Source organism: Podarcis bocagei (assembly GCF_964188305.1).
Source record: "Podarcis bocagei genome assembly, chromosome: 6".
NCBI classification, from domain to species: domain Eukaryota; kingdom Metazoa; phylum Chordata; class Lepidosauria; order Squamata; family Lacertidae; genus Podarcis; species Podarcis bocagei.
Window position 1 is genome coordinate 93,499,818 of NC_138130.1, and position 22,305 is coordinate 93,522,122.

Here is a 22,305-nt window from a genome sequence, read left to right on the forward strand (position 1 = left end):
TTCCCTCGCGCCGGCCGAAGCGCCCTGCGCGTGCGCCCTGAGCATTCCCTCCTCCGAAGTTTCGCGAAGGGTCCCCCCCTCCCGCGCCGAAGCTTCCGCCCGGCTTTTTCCGGAAAGAGCGCGCGAGAGCCTCTTTCTTTCCCGTCAGCTCAGCGGCGGCTTCTGCTCGGCTCCCTCTCCGCTCGCAACCGCCGGCTCCTTCCTCGTCGCTTCTCGGCCATGGCTCTGCTGTGCTACAACCGGGGCTGCGGGCAGCGCTTCGACCCCGAGGCCAACGTGGACGGTGAGGAATAATAGGATATTATTCTATTACAATGGTATCTTAGCTTTTCTGCTCTCCACTCCGCCCTCACAACCACCCCGTGAGGTAGGCCAGGCTGAGAGAGGGGGGTGGAGAGAGAGAGAGTTGCCATGCGAGGGAGTGTGCATAGTGGTTAGAGCAGTCTCGCTCTATCTCCCTACACATGTCCTCATCCCGTTGCATATACTGTGTGTGTGTTGCATATACTGTGTGTATCTTTTCTCTAAGGAGCTCAAGGTTGGGGGCTACACAGATCTCCCCCCCCCCTTGATTTCATACTCACAACAACCCTGTGAGGTGGGCCAGCCTGAGAGAGAGAGGAGTGACTGGCCTGAGGCCATGCGAGGGAGTGTGGCCTTGTGGTTAGAGCAGTCTCGCGCTCTCTCCCTACACACATCCTCATCCCGTTGCATATGCTCTGTGTGAGTGTGTTAATATTGTATTATATATTATTTTCTAACGAGCTGGGGGGCTATGCAGAGCTCCCTCCTCTTGACTGGCCTAAGGTCATTCAGGGGAGTGTGGCGTAGTGGTTAGAGCAGTCTTGCTCTCTCTCCCTACACACAACGTGTGTCTTCATCCCGTTGTGTGTGTTTGTGTGTTTGTATTCTGTTATATATTATCTTTTCTCTAAGGAGCTCAAGGTTGGGGGCTACACAGATCTCCCTCCCCCTCTTGATTTCATACTCACAACAACCCCGTGAGGTGGGCCAGCCTGAGAGGGAGAGAGGAGTGACTGGCCTGAGGCCATGCGAGGGAGTGTGGCCTAGTGGTTAGAGCAGTCTCGCGCGCTCTCTCCTTACACACGTCCTCATCCTGTTGCATATACTCCCTCTCTGTGTGTGTTTATATTGTATTATATATTATTCTCTAAGCAGCTGGGGGGGCTATGCAGAGCTCCCCCCTCTTGACTATCCTAAGGTCATTCAGGGGAGTGTGGTGTGGTGGTTAGAGCAGTCTCGCTCTCTCTCCCTACACACAACATGTGTCTTCATCCCGTTGTGTGCATATATATATCTGTGTGTGTGTGTGTGTGTGTGTGTGTGTGTGTGTGTTTGTATTCTGTTATATATTATCTTTTCTCTAAGGAGCTCAAGGTTGGGAGCTACACAGATCTCCCTCCCCCTCTTGATTTCATACTCACAACAACCCCGTGAGGTGGGCCAGCCTGAGAGAGAAAGAGGAGTGACTGGCTTGAGGCCATGCAAGGGAGTGTGGCCTAGTGGTTAGAGCAGTCTCGCGCTCTCTCCCTACACACATCCTCATCCCGTTGCATATACTCTGTGTGAGTGTGTTTATATTATATATTATTCTCTAAGGAGCTGGGGGGGCTATGCAGAGCTCCCCCCTCTTGACTGGCCTAAGGTCATTCAGGGGAGTGTGGTGTGGTGCTTAGAGCAGTCTCGCTCTCTCTCCCTACATACGTGTGTCTTCATCCCGTATACTGTATATATGTGTGTGTGTGTGTGTGTGTGTGTTGTATTCTGTTATATATTATCTTTTCTCTAAGGAGCTCAAGGTCGGGAGCTGCACAGATCTCTCCTCCCCCCCCCCCCTTGATTTCATACTCACAACAACCCCGTGAGGTGGGCCAGGCTAAGAGAGAGGGAGAGAGGAGTGACAGGCCTGAGGCCATGCAAGGGAGTGTTGCAGCCTCATGCACCTATGCATGTCCTCACCCGCTATTCTATGCTTTATAGATATGTGTTTTGTTCATATCCTATCTTTTCTCCAAGGAGCTCAAGGTGGCCTACATGCATTCCTTCCCTTCCCTTGATTCTACCATCAAAACAAGTGGTTAGAGGAGTCTTTGTCTCTCTCTCTCTCCCCCCCCCCCCAACCTGATGAGTCCTCACCCTCCATGGCCGGGCTGGAATCCCAGCTCCTGTTAGTCCTGGCCAGCATGAGTGGCAGCCCAGGAATGAGGGGAAATTGAGTGTCCTGTTAGGACCAGGCAAATCCAGGGTCAGCTTCTCCCCTCGTCATCACCTCCCAGAGTGGCTGGGGCAACCCAGTCAGATGGGCGGCATATAAATAATAAATTATTATTATTATTATTATTATTATTATTATTATTATTATTATTATTATGAAGCTCATTGGGTGACCATGGAGCATAGGAAGCTGCCTTCAATTGGAACAGACGATTGGGCCATTTAGCTCAGTATCATCTGCACTGACTGCTTACAAACACTTCGGGTTACAGACTCCACTAACCCGGAAGTAGTACCTCGGGTTAAGAACTTTACCCCAGGACGAGAACAGAAATCGTGCGGCGGTGGCGCGGCAGCAGCGGGAGGCCCCATTAGCTAAAGTGGCACCTCAGGTTAAGAACGGACCTCTGAAACGAATTAAATTTGTAACCAGAGGTACCACTGTATTGTATCTCTTTCAGATTTTTTCCTAATACTGTATAGTGATAGGGCTACTTGGAAAGTGTGTTTGTTTATGTACGACTTGCACACTCTTCTTTCCCCATAGCATCGTGGTTATAAATGTAACAAATGTATGTGTAAAAGACCTATAGAAGAAATACTTGTTTGACACTAAATTGTATTAGAATAATGTGTTCCTCCTCTCCCATATCACGTAGGTTGAACTAAGATACAGCAGGTGCTCTGTGCTGCTTATCAGCAACATTGTTCAAATACTTCTGTGGGAACAGGATAGTTTCTGAGGGCTTTAAGTCAACAATAGAGAAGACCCTGCATCAGTTGTTTTGTCCTCTCCTGGCATGGATAATGTTTTGTGCTTGTTTTGGGAACATCATGTTTTGTTGCCATGCACTGATACTGGTCTTGAGTTACAAAGCAACATTGAGATGAGCCTTAGTAGCACATGTGATACAAATGCCCATGCAGAATGCAGAGTCCTGGGGTGCAAGCGGGGTGTTTTAAAAATAACAGATCTATGATTTCACCCTGTTCCAACACCGTTCAAGTGGTGTTTTAAAAATAACAGATCTATGATTTCACCCTGGAAACTTACAGCATACAACCCTGAGAGGTGGTATCACAATATGGCATTATACTAACATAGCGAAACACATACAGTACTCCATACTTCCTGAATTGAGCAGGGAGGTGGGTGGGCCAAAGGGCTTACAACCCACCTAGCCTCCAAATCTGATTCTGTGATCTTACCATGACAAGCTTAAACTGTAAATTTGGTCTAGCGGGTGGGAACAATGAAGTAAGAGGGGGCAACCATAATAAACTAGTGGAGAGGGAGGAATGAACGAATGACAGGGTGACTGCAAGTAAATGCAGTTACACATATGGGCTCCTTTAGTGGGGAATGAGGACTGATGTAAGGAGTGGTTTTGAAGCAGGGTGGAGCTGTGTAATTCAGGTGAAGGGAATCTTTGGCCCTCTGGATCATGGGTAGGCAAACTAAGGCCCAGGGGCCGGATCCGGCCCAATTGCCTTCTAAATCCAGCCCACAGACGATCCAGAAATCAGCGTGTTTTTACATGAGTAGAATGTGTCCTTTTATTGAAAATGCATCTCTGGGTTATTTGTGGGGCCTGCCTGGTGTTTTTACATGAGTACAATGTGTCCTTTTATTGAAAATTCAAATCTGTGTTATTTGTGGGGCATAGGAATTCATCGTCCCCCCCCCCCCAAGAAAAAGTACAGTCTGGCCCCTCACAAGGTCTGAGGGACAGTGGCCCAGCCCCCGGCTGAAAAAGTTTGTTGATCCCTTCTCTAGATGTTGCTGCGCTACAACTCCCATTATCCCTGGCCATTGGCCATGCTTGCTGGGGCCAATGGGAGTTATTGCAACTACTGGTGGGTGAAAGGTAACCACGCCTGACATAAGTGATCTGGCATTACTGAAAAGAGCAGAAGAAGGAAGAGTTGAGTGTGGATATGAATGTGGTCCCACTGTGAAGAAATCCAAACATTTCATCTTTGCAATTCTCAGCACCTTTGAGACTCCTGTTAGTCATTAGAATAATTACATGTGTGGCACCTGCAATTTGCTTATTTTTTCCATCTAGACTGGTACACCCATAGTAATTCAGATGTTCTACTGTAGATACTGATCAGTAACAACTTTTTCACTTCAAAGAGCTCAGTGTTAGGACTAAGAATGTCAGTAGCATGTTCAGTATTGTAAAAAAAATGCTGATTAATTTATTTTATATTATATTTAATGTTTTGCGGTTTGATTGCACTGGGCATACTGTTTATCATAACAGGATAAGACGTCTTGAACTTGGAAGCAACTGGGTCTGTGCTACGTATGATAGAACTGTAAGCAAGTTAATGATTCTTATTTGGAACAAGTATATAATAGAACTGGCATTTCGACTTCTTCTGAATTTACTGGTATATATTCTACTAAGCATGGGGATTCTGTTGTCAGAATGGCTTCACACTTTATATGAGTTCCAGAAAGCAAATAATGCCTGTTTTTCACTTGTTTTCTGGCATTTAGTAACTCATCTGGTCCTGCTGCTAAGACAGCAGATCTGTACCCACTAAGCTGGTATTACAGTGTGGTCTGGATGGTGAGAAAGGCATCATATGAATATACTGTCATTAGTAAAAGATTCTGTTAGTACTTTTGTTTGACTGGCAAGCTTAGGAAGAAAGATATGTTGAAGTTAGACTGTGGAAAATTTTTAATTGTATCAGCAGACTGCTTCTGAAGTTGTCTACTTCTTGGATGGGGAAAGGTCTGGATATGTCAGGTGTTTTGCTGGAATAGAAACTTAATGTTTAAGGTGCCTTACTTTCATGTGAAGTTGAGATGCTGTATTGTGTTTCCTGTTGAGGAATAAGTGCTTGCCGTGCATCACCTGAACTGTACCTGAACTACTACTGCCTGGATAGTGGGCACAAGTTCTTATTTATAATTACTTACATCCCACTTTTCAGGATGCAAATCCTGCAGGGGGGTGGGGTAAGAAATGACTAACAGGTAAGAAAGAGAGAGACAGTCCATTTCCTCTTTCTCCTCACTCCACAAAGTATGCTTTGCCTAGACATTTCAGGCAAGTATTTTAGTGTTGGATTGTGGAACTTTATATATAAATTGTGGGTTTCAAAACTGCCCTATGTTTATTTGGTTACTTGTTCTGGAAAAGTGTTATGTAGCTCCTTGAAACTTGTTTGCACGCTTAAGAAGTGGTACATGAGTCCATTGCAAACACTTAAGCTGGAATCCAAAGACCTACTTTAGGCATGTCAAATGATTTGGGCACACCTGGTAGGATCTCATCTTTTAAATGCCCTTCTCCTTTGAAATCCCCATCAGTTACAAGTAGAGTGCTTAAAGAAATACAAGTCCAAAACACTCTACTTGAATCCTAGCCGTGACCTCTTTCTTGTATGGTATTCATGTTTCAATTGTATGTGATATAGGCAGTGCCAGTGGAGCTGGGTCATAGAATCATATAATTATAGAGTTGGAAGGGATCCTGGGGGTCTCATCTAGTCCAACCCCCTTCAATGCAGGGATCTCAACTGAAGCATCCATGGCAGATGGTAATTTAACCTCTCCTTAAAACCTCTAGTGATGGAGTGTCCACCACATCCTGGAAGAGTCCTTCCACTATCTAACAGCTCTTACCTTCAGAAAGTTCTTCCTGATGTTTAGTTGGAATCTCCATTCTTATAACTTGAAGCCATTTGTTCAGGTCCTAACTTCCAGAGTAGGAGAAGTTGCTCCATCTTCCATGTGACAGCCCTTTAGATATTTGAAGCTATCCTATCTCCTTCTTAATAGGGTAATCATACCTAATTCCCTCAACCATTCCTCATAAAGCTTGGTTTCCAGACCCTTGATCATCTTGGTTGCCGTCTTCTATACACATTCCAGATTGTCAGTATCCTCCTTAAATTGTGGAGTCCAGAACTGGACACAGTATTCCAGGTGTGGTCTGACCAAGGCAGAATAGAGTGGTACAATTACTTCCCTTGACACTGTACTTCTGTTGTTGCAACCTAGAGTAGCGTTAGCATTCCCCCCTGTAGCTTCACATTGTTGATTCATGTTCATATTGTGGTCTGCTATTTGTGCTGCTGGTTCTTTCGGCCTAAGTTTAAAACCTTGTATTTGTCCCATGAAATTCATTTTGTTAGTTTGGGCCCAGTTCTCCAATCTGTTTAGGTCATATTGAAACCAGTTCAGTATTCAGCGGTATTGCCTACCTGTCCACCCATCCCCTACCCCCTGTTTGGTGTCATTGGCAGAATTGAGCATCTCCTCAATTCCTTCATCCAATTAATTCATAAAGATGCTGAACAACAGCAGGCCCAGGGCAGAATCCTGTGGCACTCCACTTGTCCCTTTTTTCAAGGACGGTGAGGAACCATTAATGAGCACTCTTTGGATTTGGTCATTCAACCCAACTACAAATCCACCTAATAGTTTAGGCTGGGTATTTCTACTTATTAAAATGTATATTTAATTTTATGCCTCAATTCATTTCTGGATTTTATAGATAACATGTCATCCAGGAAAGCACACAAACGTCCAAAGGGAGTATTTTGTAACAACCGCTTGTGTTTCCTGAATTCTGTGTTCTGTTTCCAACTGAAAAAGTGTTCAGTGTGCTGCTACATGATATTGAGCCTTGATGAATATGAAAATATTGACAGCAATCACAAGACTGATTAACTTACTTTGCTAAATATAACTTGTAGCTTTAGGGATGGTATCACTGCTGTCCTCTGCTAATCCTTTTTTCTCCTTCTTTTAGAGTCCTGTACCTATCACCCAGGAGTACCAGTCTTTCATGATGCTCTTAAAGTAGGTGTACAAACATAATTGTTGAAAAGCCTTCCAAAACTTCAACTAAATCATGCTCATGGCAATATTTCAATTCCCTTCGTGACCTTTGATGTATCAATCTGCTTGAGTTTGGTGGAATGCCCACTTTTTTCTTGAAATAAAAGATTTACCCTGTTTAGTTATTATAGAAACATAAGCTGTTCCAGACAGCAGTGATCACTTGAATGCATTGTGTTAAACACGTTCCAGGTCTCTATTGAACCTTATGCTACAGTACATCTCTCCCAAAGTATGTTGGTGACACTTGTTATTGTGTATTGCTGGATACCAGGGTTGGAATGTTTAGTAAGTTTTTATTGCTTTTTAACAAAGTGATGATTATCACTTTATCTAAAAATAACATGTCTTGGGAATTTGAAAGATTGGGCCCTACATTGCTGTACCAGCTGTTGAATAATTTATGGTCTTTTCGTGTAGCTTTGTTATCTCACATTGGGGAAACATTCACTTTTTTCTCCTTAGTTGTTTTTGATGTTAAGATGGTAAATTCATGGCTTGTATCTTACAGGGCTGGTCATGCTGCAAAAGAAGGACAACAGACTTTTCTGACTTCTTAAGCATTGTGGTATGTATTAATAATTTGTAATGGTTGTATTTTACTACAAATGAAAAATTGAAAGTTGCTCATTTGAGGGGGTGGGAATCCCTTAGAACAGGAATGGGCAGCATGTGGCCTTCCTGTTGTTGCTAGACTCTGGCTTGCATTTTAGCTTAGACCAGGCATAGGCAAACTCAGCCCTCCAGCTGTTTTGGGACTACAACTCCCATTATCCCTGACCACTGGTCCTGTTAGCTAGGGATGATGGGAGTTGTAGTCCCAAAACATCTGGAGGCCCGAGTTTGCCTATGCCTGGCATAGGCAACATTAGGGCCACAGGTTGCTCTAGGCACACTTAGAAAAATCAGGTTCTAAAAACCTGCATTTGCTTGTAGCTTCACTGTAGATGTTATACAGCTGTTTGCCACTGACATGGAGTAGTCAAATCAGCTGCCTTCAAGTGAAGAAAGTGTGTGTCTTCTCTGCAGGTGTTTCAATTATTTCTTGACATTTTGATTATAAAAGAGAGGCCTGAATCAAAAGTTGTAGTGTGTGTGCTAGCCATGCCATTTTCCAGGTTACTCCATTTCATTTCTCTCCCTAGCATTCTGTTCCAAGGTCACCGTGCATGCTTAGGCCTCACTAGGCTCTTTGGTTTTCCCCCTAAATATTTTGTTGTGCTTCCCTGAACCTGCTGCTTCCCTCTTACACATGAATGCTACTGTTTGGGCTAGATAATGATTGACAGTAGAATAACTGAATCTGCTATTAGTTTGTATGATTCTAATAGGTATGGAAGACCTTTAAAACCATGTGTGTGTGCAGGGCTGTGCTGAGCTTGTCTGAGGCATGGGGCAGGAGTCTTGTTCCTGTCATGGTCCGACAGGTCCCCCGGCCAGCTTAGCCCTCTGAGGCTTGGGGCGAGTGTACCTGTCTGCACAGGCCTGCATGTAATAACTTAAAAGACCATAGGCTGCTGCATTTGAGAAACTGATGGGAGGAAGTTGATCTGAATGTCTGTACTTAACCCTAGTATTTACTTCTAAATATTAAGCGCTGAAGTGGCAGAACTAGCTTAAGAAATTGCATTGTTAGAGCTGAATATACAGTCAACGTTAGGTACTGTTACTACTGTAATACATACATGATTTTATGTGTTGTAAGCTGCCCAGAGTGGCTGGGGAAACCCAGCCAGATGGGCGGGGTATAAATAATAACATTATTATTGTTGTTGTTATCAGGGCTGTACAAAGGGCTTCCATAATAGTGAGAAGCCCCCTGAACCTGTCAAACCTGAAGTTAAAACTACCTCTGAGCGAAAGGAGTTAGCTGACCTGAAGCCTAAATTTCAAGAACACATAATTCAGGCACCAAAGCCTGTGGAAGCAATACAGAGGCCAAGGTATTGTCCTGAGAGCGGGCATTTGTGCCAAATTACTATCTATCTATCTATCTATCTATCTTACATATATATGCCCCATTTTCCAGCGTTTTGGGAGTGGATATATAATGTTAAAACCTGCTTTATGTGTATATTTTGCAGTTGAGCAGCTTCAGGATGCAGTCAGAAGGTGCCTTGTTTCTGTGACCAAATATCAGGCAAAGGAAAGAAGTGCTTCTTGTCTCTGGGGGGAATGATATGCATCCAGTAGTGATGAAACTCTTGAGTCAGATGGCAGAGCTTCTTTGAACCATGTATAGGAGAGCAGAGCCATTTCTCTTCCTCCAGAGCCTGAGCATCCTTTGCTGGGTCTTGGGGCTTATTCCTCTTCTCTGGGACTGGAATTGGTTTGCTGTTTTTAGAGTTTGCACAGATGAAAGTCATGGGAAATGGAAAGAGAACAACTATAGCTTACGGAATAAGCATAAGCTTCTCATAATGGAAGTTGCCATTCTATCCCAGGCACCTCCAGTTAAAGGACCTGGAGGCAAGAGTGCGAAAGGTATTGGAGAGCCACTCCTTGTCAGGCTAGACAGTATTGGGCTTGAGGGGCCAGTCATACAAGCTGCTATGGTAGCTTACTGTGTTCATATGAAAGTTCTCGATGAAAATTCCAGAAAAGTACTTCTCAACCTTTTCAGACCCTGGGTGCACCTTTAGTCAGATCCAAATTATAATCCCCATTTTTCCATTTATGGTGCTACCTTGATTTAAGACTGTAATCCGTTCCAGAAGTCCGGTCTTAAAACAAAGCGGACTTAAAACAAGGTGTGCTTTCCCATAGAAAGTAATTGAAAATGGATTGATCTGTTCTAGACAATGAAAAACACCCCCTAAAACAGCAATTTAACATGAATTTTACTGTCTAAGGAGACTATTGATCCATAAAAGGCAATAATCAATGTACTGTACTATAAAATAAAAATGACAGTATTGTAGATGAAAAAAAATTACCATTAATTGTTTTTCTTATGTGCACTGATGATAGTCATTGTTTGAATGGGGGGCTTTTATCCATTTCTGCAGTCACACAATCAGCCAGTAGCTGAACTGGGTTCCACACAGTCACAAAAACAAGTCACAAAAACAAAGTCACAACTCACAGTCACAGGTCGGTCCCATAAAACGACGTCACAGTCAAAAAACCGAAAAAGCCACACAAACCAAAATGCAAAAAAAAGAGCAAAAACGAAACCTCCAAATATCACCTCTGTGTTGCAACAGCTGGCAGACTCAACAGGAAGCCTCTGATTAGCAGCAAGGGACTCAATTAACAAATGAAACACACTCAACAGGAACCAGACGATGAAAAGCGACCCCTAAAACAACTGGGCCCTACTTATATCAAAAAAATGACTGAACCCAGAGTACTCATTTCCAGGTTGCAATTGGACTTAGTCCAAAACGGACTTATAATAGACTGGACTTTAGTCAAGGTACCACTGTATTTATACAGCACTTATGTGTGCATGCTGGTGCAAACTACCTTGGGTCAGGCTGCAGCCTATTTATCTGTCCTAATGCACCTGTAAAAACCCGTGTTCTAGAAGACTTCATAAGTATTTTGAAACGAATTGTTTTTGTCACATTAAAAAGTAACACAACTTATTCCCTCTTCTTTCTTTAGCCCAGATGAGCCGATGAGCTGCTTGGAGCTGAAAGTATCTGCTTCCTTGAAGCAAGCATTAGAGAAGCTAAAGCTGTCGTCGGGAAACGAAATAAAAAATGGTATATAGCTTGATAGGGTTCATGTTTTTACCTAATTGAGTGTGTTGTAGCTCAGTGCTAGATAGGTTCAGTGAATCTATTGCTATTATTATTGAACCCCTCCTTGGAGTTCAGAGCACTGAACATGGAAGTATCCTGTCTGTATAGCAGACGGTTCCTGAAAGATAAACATCTTGGGTAGAAAATGTCATTTGTATTCTCCTATATGCTTGAGTTCTGCTCATTTCTTTAGAAAAGAAAGTGAATTCTTAAGACTTATAAAGCAAACTATTCCTGTTTTACAGAGGATGATAGTGATGAGATAAAGATTGGGACTCCATGTAAAAATGCAGGCTGTAAAAAGGTAAATTTCTCAATGTTATGGAAATGTGCCACACTTCAAACCCCCTTAGTTCCCCATCCTTTTGTAAGTTGCTGAGAACTTTTCTTTGCTGCCAAGCTTATGCAGGGAATTAGGTGGTCTTGGATTTTAGATTTATTGTATATATGTATGTATGTTGTTAGTTCCTTTGATTTATTTTATGTATAGCAATATAAAAATATCTTTATAAATAAAACCAATCAGTAAGTTATCACTTCAGTACAGATCACATTACCCAATATTGCATGACGTCTCTCGGCACGCACCAGTAATTATTGTAGCATATAGTTCTTGAGTACAGGTGAGGGATATTTGTATGGGCATGTCTTTTTGCACTGCCAAGAATGTGAGCTGTTACTCATTTCTTTTACAGTTATAAAGTATTGTGTAAGCTTCTACATTACACTTCCATCAGAATTTTGTCATGTGTTTGGTCAGCACTGGCACATGTAAACATTTATGGCTTTCAGAGACTGTTCAGAAAATCATTTCTTATTAATTTAGTTCAGTCATGTAACATCAGTTAGTCTCCAGGCAACTTTCAACAAAATTAACAGCATGCAAAATTTTTTAATCTACCGTATTTTTCGCTCTATTGGACGCACCGGACCACAGGACGCACCTAGTTTTTAGAGGGGGAAATCAAGGAAAAAAATATCCCTCCCCCCAGCCACAAAGAGCAACGGACAGGCTGTGCGCAGCCTGTCTGCTTCTCCCAGAGCTTCTTGGGGCTGCGGGGGAAGCCCGGGTGCTGTGCGAAGCTCTGCTGAACCGTGACGGAAGAGCTGGAGTGGAAGTGTGCCGGGCAGCTAATAAATCGCTAATCGTGGTTCGTAAATCAATTAGCGGGGGTCACGGCTAATAAAACAGCACAGACTCCTGGGGTTCCCTTCCAACCTTGCAATTCTATGACCTCGGAAGGTGTTTGGGGTCTCCACCACTGGAGGCTTTTAAGCAGCGGTTGGGGGACCATCTGCCTGGCGTTCTTTAGCTGTGATTCCTACATTGTGAGGGGGCTGGGCTAGATGACCCTCAGGTGGCCCTCCCAACTCTATACAGTCCTACAGTTCTGCAGCAGGAGATCCACAGCCACTTAGAATCATAGAATCATAGAATTGGAATAGACCACAAGGGCCATCGAGTCCAACCCCCTGCCAAGCAGGAAACACCATCAGAGCACTTCACACAATGCCCACTCCCAATTTTCATCTGAGAGACATGTGGCTTCAGTGTCTAGGTAGGTACCCCCCTACTTGCCACACTTCCCCCACCTCACTTAAGCTGAGGGAATTCCTGCCCAGAGAAGCTCCCAGGTGAGGCAAGGGTTAAGATCTACCTCTGGTAGATCTCTTGCGGCTGGAGAGGCACGCAAGGCTAAAGAGGAAGCCAGGGCAGTGAACGGGATGGATCGCGCTCGCTGCCCTGGCTTCCTCCCACCACCCCCCACCCCCGGAGAGGCGCGCAAGTCCAAAGGGGAAGCCAGGCAGCGAACGGGATGGATCGCGCTCGCTGCCCTGGCTTCCCCTTTAGACATGCGAAGCCTCCCACCCCCCCCCCACCCCCGGAGAGGCGCGCAAGTCTAAAGGGGAAGCCAGGCAGCGAGCGCGATCCATCCCGTTCGCTGCCTGGCTTCCTCCCACCCCCCCCACCCCCGGAGAGGCGCGCAAGTCTAAAGGGGAAGCCAGGCAGCGAACGGGATGGATCGCGCTCGCTGCCCTGGCTTCCCCTTTAGACATGCGAAGCCTCCCACCCCCCCCACCCCCGGAGAGGCGCGCAAGTCTAAAGGGGAAGCCAGGCAGCGAGCGCGATCCATCCCGTTCGCTGCCTGGCTTCCTCCCACCCACCCCCCACCCCCGGAGAGGCGCGCAAGTCCAAAGGGGAAGCCAGGCAGCGAACGGGATGGATCGCGCTCGCTGCCCTGGCTTCCCCTTTAGACATGCGAAGCCTCCCACCCCCCCCCACCCCCGGAGAGGCGCGCAAGTCTAAAGGGGAAGCCAGGCAGCGAGCGCGATCCATCCCGTTCGCTGCCTGGCTTCCTCCCACCCCCCCCACCCCCGGAGAGGCGCGCAAGTCTAAAGGGGAAGCCAGGCAGCGAACGGGATGGATCGCGCTCGCTGCCCTGGCTTCCCCTTTAGACATGCGAAGCCTCCCACCCCCCCCCCCACCCCCGGAGAGGCGCGCAAGTCTAAAGGGGAAGCCAGGCAGCGAGCGCGATCCATCCCGTTCGCTGCCTGGCTTCCTCCCACCCACCCCCCACCCCCGGAGAGGCGCGCAAGTCTAAAGGGGAAGCCAGGCAGCGAACGGGATGGATCGCGCTCGCTGCCCTGGCTTCCCCTTTAGACATGCGAAGCCTCCCACCCCCCCCACCCCCGGAGAGGCGCGCAAGTCTAAAGGGGAAGCCAGGCAGCGAGCGCGATCCATCCCGTTCGCTGCCTGGCTTCCTCCCACCCACCCCCCACCCCCGGAGAGGCGCGCAAGTCTAAAGGGGAAGCCAGGCAGCGAACGGGATGGATCGCGCTCGCTGCCCTGGCTTCCCCTTTAGACATGCGAAGCCTCCCACCCCCCCCCACCCCCGGAGAGGCGCGCAAGTCTAAAGGGGAAGCCAGGCAGCGAGCGCGATCCATCCCGTTCGCTGCCTGGCTTCCTCCCCACCCCCACCCCCGGAGAGGCGCGCAAGTCTAAAGGGGAAGCCAGGCAGCGAACGGGATGGATCGCGCTCGCTGCCCTGGCTCCTCTTTAGCCTTGCGAAGCCTCCCACCCCCACCACCCCCGCTGGAGAGGCGCGCAAGTCTAAAGAGGAAGCCAGGGCAGCGAACGGGATGCATCGCGCTCGCTGCCCTGGCTTCCTCTTTAGCCTTGCGAAGCCTCCCCCCGGCTGGAGAGGTTGTGCAAGGCTTTTCTAGAGGAGGGAGAAGGGACTGACTGGCGGCGTCAGTCCCTTCTCCCTCTTGGGGAAAAGCCCACAAGAGCCGCGCGAAGCTTGTGTGGGGCTCTTGAGGGCTTTTCCTGCCTGCCTCCTCCCTGCATTCGCTCTATAGGACGCACAGACTTTTCCCCTTAGTTTTTAAGACGGGAAAAGTGCGTCCTATGGTGCGAAAAATACGGTATTTAAAAACAATCATAACACAGTACAACCTCTTAGGATAGGAAAGGAAACCCCAGGCATATTAATATTAGAGATTTTCCTAGGTCCAATTAAAAAGTTACAAAATAGTCAGCAAGCGTTGTAAGACTATATTCTTCAGGCTTAGATGTTAAAACAAAAATAGCACAAAAATAGAGGGAGTTGAGAGCATGGCAGAAGAGTCCCATTGTGGGCTATGGTGCCATGGTGTAGTTTCAGAAATGTTAAAAGCGTAATTTTAGAATTAAAGGAGAAATCTCTTTCATAACTCAAAAGGTTGCATGGATGGGATGGGTCATGTTATGGGTCACGTGGGAGGTGGGGGGCATTGTTACAAGTTTCTACTTAGACCCCCAAACGAATGCTTTGGCACTGATTGGACCAGTCAACCGGAGGAAACCGAGCTTCTACTTGATACAAGCGCAGTCCTAAATTTACCTACCTGGGAGTAAGCTCCATTGAATTCTATAGACTTTTTGAGCAGATGTGGTTGGGATTGCACTGTAAGCGGCTACCTCAGCTGTTGGGTGGAAGCTGTAAAGCGATAATCTAATGTAATGACTAGTAAAACGTTATTTGTCTGTTATTATTATTTCCCTTAGACATTTGAAGGACCACACAGCATGGAAGAAACATGTACATACCACGCAGGTGTCCCTATATTCCATGAAGGGTTAGTAGTATGTGTCTTCCTCGAATTCTCTGTTAACCATCCGCTAGCTAGGCACAATGAAACTTGAGATTAGTTTTGTTGCAGTTGTTTATATGAGTCTTTAAATCTTAATACACAGGATGAAATACTGGAGTTGCTGCAAGAGGAAAACATCAGACTTCAATACTTTCTTGTCTCAAGAGGGTTGTGCGACAGGAATACATGCATGGATTAAGAAGGATGCTGTAAGTAGCAAGGGCTGTGTTATTAATAGCTTACTATTCTTACCTGTGTTGCTAAACATTAATACACCTGCTTGGATAGACTGACTTGTGTATGAAACTTTGAATATTTCTTTTTCCATCATTGGTCAATCAACTTTCACTTTACAACAACGACTTGAATGCAGTGAGATGACAATATTTGGACTTTGCAGAATAAAACAGAGGGCACAGAGTTTAGTGGAGCAACTAACCATATAGAACCATAACACAGAAGTTGTGCCTCAAATTAATTAAAGATCTCTTCAGAAACGTGGTTCTGTCGGTTTCTCTGTTTTTGTTTTCTTTTACCTAGGCTATATACTGTAAAATGATGACAAATGCTGAAACATTGACTCGCTTTCCATCCTGTTAAAGTGAGCTTCTGGCTTCAGCCATAGAACATTGGGGGGCGGGGGGGGGGGTGCAATAACAATGACATTGAAGGAATTGTTAAGAATCGGTATGGAAAGAGTCTTAGGCTATGCCTCCATAGAGCCCAGTGTACTTTGGAAAAAGATAAGTAGCAAGGAAAGTATTTGCAAATGGGTTGAAACCATGATTTGTGTCTTTAACTCTAATCGCCTACAGGAGAAAAAAGTGGTTCCATGCAGGCACGATTGGCATCAAACTGGAGGTGAAGTGACAATTTCTATTTATGCCAAGAATTCCGTTCCTGAACTTAGTCATGTAGAAGCAAATAGCACGGTGGTGAGTTACCCTAATTAGCCTGTATTGTTCCCGTTTTAACTCCAAGTTCAAATTGATTGTTTACTGTGGTGGCACCTGCATTTTGAAACTTCACTGTACTCTTCTCGGCGCCTGCTAAAAACATTCTTGTTTAGACGAGCTTACTCAGCTGCGTAGAAAGTTTAGGTAATTTTAACCTGTTTTAGCATTTTACCATTTGTATGTTTTAAAGCAGGGTTGTAAATATTTCTTGATTTTACTGTTTTATCTTGTGTACTGTTCTATCTTTTTCACAATCAAGCAATGTATAAATTTTATGGGGTGAGTGAGTGAGTGAGTGAATGAATGAATGGAACTCCCACCTGGGCAAAACCCCCTCTGCATTCTAGCATTGCAAGCTGAAATACTGCATGTTTAGCTACTACTGCTACTGCATAATCTTTTCCTTCTCTTCCAGTTAAATATCCATATTGTCTTCGAAGGTGATAAGGAATTTAATCAGAATCTGAATCTATGGGGTGTAAGTACATACATATTTGCATTCAAGTAAACTTCAGGCAGGTTCAAAATCACGACCAGGCGCTTGTAGCAAGATTAAGTGACAAGATTAAGTACTACAAGATATGTATATCTTGCATTTGTCCTGCTCAGAGTACATCCATTGAAATTAATGGACATGACTAACTTCTGAGTATAACTTAGTTGGATAAGTAGATGCTAACTACAGAATACCTCTCATTCAATAGTCTACTAATCTCAATGCAGTTGAAGATACAAATCATAAAATCTACACTTTCCTTGTTCCTTTTGTATTCTGATTTATTGCAAACCTGAGGCATTTAAAATAGTCTACTTTTGTGTAAAAATAAAAATCCTGGCATTGTGATGAGTAATTTAAAGCCGTTCCTGCTCCTCAGTCTTGCTGTAGTTCTATGCTTAGTTTCCTGAACATAACTTTCTGCTTTTCAGTTTTGACTGAATTAGTAAGTATCTGGTTTAGAGCAAAATGCTCTTAAGTAAATGCCTGCTCTTAAACAATTCACTCTTTCCTTGATAGCAGCATAATCTGTGCGCAAAACAGTCAGGGGTGTGTGTTCAACATAGGAGGCAACTTGTATCTTGGAACATGTGTCAACGGGGAAGCACTTATTTATCTGTATTCATTAGACCTTACACTTAGGCTAATTTTTCTAGTCCTACGTTACACAGGGCAATGTTTAAATTTTCTCTTACGAATAGTTACAATATTTTTTCTGGGTTTTGCTTCTTTGTTTTTAAAAGCAGTTACTTTATAGCAGCAAGCTGGAAAAAACTCAATTCTGTAGTGTTAATCAGGCATGCAGTTAAGTAGTAAACTGAAATGTACATGTCTTCTTCCAGGTGATTGATGTGAAAAGGAGTTACGTAAATATGACGGCTACAAAGATTGAGCTCACAATGCGGAAAGCTGAGCCCATGCTATGGGCAGGCTTGGAACTCCCAGTATCCAAAGTAAAACCAAAAGAGCAGCAAGAAATTGCGGCGCAAGCTTGAAATCTGAGAAGAGGCCAGTTTTTGCCCCTGGTGAAGTGGTGACTTTGCTGTTTTAATGTAACTTAATTTTCTGCATAATCACAAAAAAAGTTGCATTCCAGATTGGGTGTAGTTCTAGGCTTTTCAGTAGCACAATGTTTGTTTTGTTTGTTGTACTGGATCTTCCCCAGACAGTTAAGGCTGGTGCTTATGGAAGTGTTGTGGGTGTGAGCAGCAGCAGTTGGAACCAATAGCCACAGGCACCCGAGGAAGATGCCCTTTGCCACCTTCTCAGCACTGCCGTTGCTCGCTGGTTCTCTCCCCCTGGCAAGTCCCTGTTTTTAACACCAGAAAAGGGCTGAGGAAGTTGTTTGTTTATTCCTCCCTATTGTAGGGCAGTGTTATGCAACCTTTTATTTGCTTATGGCTGTGTTCTACTGTGAGTACTCTATCAGGGGTGCTTACTGGCAGCGCGTAGGGCCAGGCTCAATGTTCACAACCTAATACAGCTGTCAGTTTTGGCAGCTGCTGCAGCAATCAACCCTGGACCACGACTTTTAGTTTTAGAATTCCAAAGCTGTACGTGCATCCTGGTTCAGCATCGACATACGTTCATATTGTGGTCCACACTGTGTTAAGATTTTCTCAGTGCTTGAAATGTTACTCAGCCAAGTCACCACTTCAGCAGCCTGTGCTTTTTAATTGTTTTGCCTTGAAAAGAATTGATTCTGTGTAATAATGCAACTACTCGCTTTAAATTATAGCATGAGGATTAAAAAGATATATATACAACAGTGGTTAAGTTAAATGAGTTTTTCCATATTGCGGCCGTGAATTTCATTTGTATAGGGAAACTGGAAAAAGTAGGTGTCTGGAACACCTAAAAAAAAAATCAAGGTTCTTTTTTTAAAAAACAAAAACCAACTTCTTTTCCTAGTGTTTTTTTCCCTGCATGGATGTGTGTTTAATTTTTGTTGATGAAGAACATTTGTTAAAGGTCTCATCCCTTCAGACCTTTTTATAAATTTATGGAATAAATAGTTAACCTGGAGCTGGTTTCATTCAGTTTCTGATTTCTACAGTGTGAGCAGAATGAGTGTTTGAACAAGTTTTGGTTATGTATTAGGAGTTCAGTTAAACAAATTCAGTAAATATTACTTTTGGTCTAACATCCTGCCTTCTGTTCTGCCTACCCCAGTCAGAAAACATTCCTTGCACACCTTGATGGCTTTCTTTATGGTGGTAAAACGATGTAGAAGGTACACTGATATTTTTTATTTTAAGAGTGGTTACACATAGTGCTTCTTTAAATGGGTAACTGTAGTCACAACCACGCTGAACATTTAATAGAATTTTAAAGTCATTTCACTCTTCATTTTTGTTCTACATCCAGGTGCTTCTTCTACTCAGCTTTGAAGGGAAACCCTCTTTCCAGTAGCGTCTGAGTTATGATTTTTGAGGATTTATTCTAAGGTAGCTCAGCTGCAGTCTTGTGTGTTTCATGCAAGCCATATATCACTGTTGGTAGAATAGAGGTGGAAACTGCAAACTGTCAGGGAAGGAGGAGTGGAATTAGATGAACTAGTGAGTAGCGTCAAATGAATGCAAGGTGAAATGGATTCAGCTGGGCTTCTGAGTGAAATATTGTTCCAGGCAAGGTTAAATGGTGGCTGGTGCTGAAAACTTATAATTCTTCCACTGTGGCTATCAAAATCACTGGCAGCTGCACACTTTGCTGGAAATGTTCTCAGTCTTGGCCCATGCTATAAACGAGAGCTTTAGAGCTGGCTTAGGACAGCTTAGAAATGGCATGTGAGTGAATGCTTAAAACTGCCAGAAGTAGCACTGTCTGATTAAAAAGTATTATTGTCATCAGTCTGGGTTGAAAGTGTAGATGAGCAGCAAAGAAGATCTCTTGCGAAGTCCATTTGTTAATGGTGTCTATCCCACCCCTTCTTCCAAGGTCCTTGGAGGGGGGCAGTCTAACTTTCCATCCCCTCCAGTCAAACTTTCTGGTGGGTCTTTCTGATCATGAGCACTGAACATGACAAGGGAAGTAGCCTCACGGTGCTGCTGTTTGAATATTATGTCCGTGTTGAGAAGAATCAGCTTTCTGGGCATGCATTGCAAATAGATTGTTTCTGTTCTCGTTCCTGCTGCTCCCAACTATCCTACAACGCAGTTTTCAGTGTTCCTGCAGCAGCCTGAACTGCGAACGTTGCAATAGAGATTTGCCTCTTGACTTCCTCCCAAGCTTTCCGTTGATCTGTCCTGCTGTCAATATCGAACATGGCATCATAGATTCCAGGGAAGGACACACCTGCATACTTGTTGCGGCTGCTTGGAGCAAAGATGATGTGTCTGTGGGGCAAGGGAACACATTTTTTTAAAAAATAAAGCAAGCAAATTCTTGCAGGAAGTTAGCCAAGTTTTAGTCACTGTAGACCTATTAAAATTAATGGACCTAATTTGTTTCATTAATTTCAGTGGGTCTACTCGAGTAAAACAGCTGACTACAACCCCCCAAAGTCTTTATTTCTGTTGCAGGACCTTTATAGGGTTCCTAGGGCCATTTTCCAAAGCAATAAAACATCAGAAGCTACAGTTCAGGGAGAGCATTACACTAAAGCAGCACAAGTGTGAGCATTTTAGAAGCCTGAAATAATTAAAATACATCTTTCCTGACGCAAATGATAATGGCACAGCTGCTATCTGAACCTTCTTGGGGATCAGCTGCGCAAACAAGGACACTACAATTGAGAATACTCCCTCTCCTCTTACAGCACTGCCTCCCCTCCCTGGAAAAGGACCACTGCTGATGACCTTAATGTATAGCCCAGTAAATGAAAACCTGTCAGGCATTTGGGTTTTATGAGTTGAGTTAAGCAGCACCTGGCTTAGAAATTGTGCAAGACATTACTGGCAAGATAGGTTGGCAAAGACCTGTCCCAATGCTAGGTGTTTAGTCGCCTGGGTGGTTTTAGTGCAGTATGTGGTCGGTAAGGGTGCCCATTGCTCACATGAGGGGTCAACATCACTCGGACTATGCAAAAGCATTTAATTTTTGGTTTGGAAATCTGCAGATGCAGAAGTGCATATTCCCAACTCCCTACTTTCCACCCTGGGATCCTTTGATAAAGAGTGGTATATAAATAATAATAATAATACAGTGGTGCCTCGCAAGACGAAAAGCATCCGTTTTGTGATTCTCTTCGTCTAGCGGTTTTTTTTTTCGTCTTGCGAAGCAAGCCCATTGAAGGATTAGCGGATTAGCGCTATTAGAGGCTTTTAGAGGCTTTTAGCTGCTTATCTGCTGATCGGATCAGCTGATAAGCGGCTTAGCGCTATTAGCGACTTTTAGCTGCTTTTAGCTGCTTTTAGCGGCTTATCTGCTGATCGGATCAACTGATAAGCGGTTTAGCGGCTTAGAAAAAGGGGGGAAGGGGGAAAAAACCAGCAGGAACTCGCAAGACATTGTCGTCTTGTGAAGCAAGCCCATAGGAGATTTGTTTTGTGAAGCACCTCCAAAACGGAAAACTCTTTCGTCTAGCGAGTTTTCCGTCTTGCGAGGCATTCGTCTTGCGGGGCACTACTCTAATAATAATAATAAATGCTGTCTCTGGAATGGGCACTCCCTCTTTTTCCTTGCTGGCATTAACTATGGTTCCACATCCATCTGCTCAACTGTTATCACAGAAAACATTGCTTTTAGAAGCTATCTAACTTGTCCTCCTATTGGGGTAACTATGGGCATTGAGTGTGTGGGGAAATGGGTACCTTCATTCAAGGTTTCCCAGACCACCAATGGTCTGTGAGCTTCATTCAGGTGGTCTGCTGCATGACATATTAAATATATATGCTGGATTTTTATAGCACTTTTATTGCTTCTTTTCTTACATTGCTTTTTATTGTACTGCAATTTTGAGTTCCGTGGAATTCAGGTTGTAATACAAGGAAATACAGCATTGTTGAAATAAAAGAAGCAACAAAAAAATAAAATTTAAAAATCATGAATTGTCTTTCCCAGAACATTACAATTGCTACAAAAGGCAGAAAAAACTATTAAGTCCCCACCCCCTCCCTCCAAGGCCATTAGCAAATTTTGAGTGGTCTGTTGGGTGTCAGAGGTGGGGAACCACAGCTCTAATCCATTTGTCTGAGAGAGCGGGGAAACAGGTCTCCTGCCCTGTGCCCTGCAAACAACCCCTCTCTGTGTTATGATGGCTTACCTGTAAAATCGCCTGCCTGGCAACCCAAGGGGATCGATAAATGCTCTCTCCAGAAGCATCAGCTGATCATTCGCCATCCGCACAGCAATGGGGCTGTAAAGTGAGAGAGACATCATAAGAACATAGGAAAGCCCTGTTGGACCACACCAATGACTATTTCTTCCAATGGTCAAGCATGCCTCTGGGAAGGCCCACAAGCGCAGCAAAAGGACAATAACCCAGCGATGGGTCTTCAGAAATACACAGCCTGGAGGTAGAAGACAGACATTATGCCCATTACTGTCTCCAGGCTATATGCTACCTCCAATGCTAGCCTTATCCTCGATGAGTTTGTCCAGTCCTTTCTTAGATCTGTAAGTTTGTATGACATCAGATGATTATACGCTTTAGCTTAATGTTCTGCTTTCCATAGGCTCTCTCCTAAAGTGTGTGATACTACATTCCAACCAGCTTTGAAGTTAATGTATTTTTAGCAATCATGTTGCTTAGAAGATCCAGGCTGTTTTGCCTTTCCTTGCTTTTTCATTCACCCACTCAGCTGCTCACCTGCCTTCCATCTGCTGTCAACAGAGCCTGTGACATACAGAAGCGGTCTCTGTGGCTTTGTTTCCATATATAAATTTATCGAGCCGCACTACTGTTGAAGCAATGATTCTTCAACATCA

The 22,305-nt window shown here is 44.4% G+C and overlaps 2 protein-coding genes across 2 annotated transcripts in view; one reads left to right on the plus strand and one right to left on the minus strand.

Annotated features, from left to right (window-relative positions):
* Positions 1–54: 54 nt before the first annotated feature.
* Positions 55–18,462, plus strand: CHORDC1 (cysteine and histidine rich domain containing 1). The gene is made up of 11 exons (XM_081197425.1): positions 55–283; positions 7,014–7,063; positions 7,614–7,670; positions 8,885–9,045; positions 10,712–10,812; positions 11,097–11,155; positions 14,900–14,970; positions 15,089–15,194; positions 15,801–15,920; positions 16,357–16,419; positions 17,280–18,462. Exons 1-11 carry the CDS (start codon positions 220–222, stop codon positions 17,430–17,432), a joined length of 1,005 nt encoding a protein of 334 aa, XP_081053551.1. The 5' UTR covers positions 55–219; the 3' UTR covers positions 17,433–18,462.
* A 204-nt stretch (positions 18,463–18,666) lies between these two features.
* The window catches only part of NAALAD2 (N-acetylated alpha-linked acidic dipeptidase 2), a 35,355-nt gene continuing 31,716 nt past the window's right edge, over positions 18,667–22,305 (minus strand). Inside the window, exons 18-19 of the mRNA XM_081197353.1 lie at positions 21,641–21,733; positions 18,667–19,772 (exon numbers count right to left, since the gene is read on the minus strand). Coding sequence (XP_081053479.1) covers positions 19,583–19,772; positions 21,641–21,733 — 283 coding nt within the window. The 3' untranslated portion in view covers positions 18,667–19,582. The remainder of the gene's footprint in view (positions 19,773–21,640; positions 21,734–22,305) is intronic.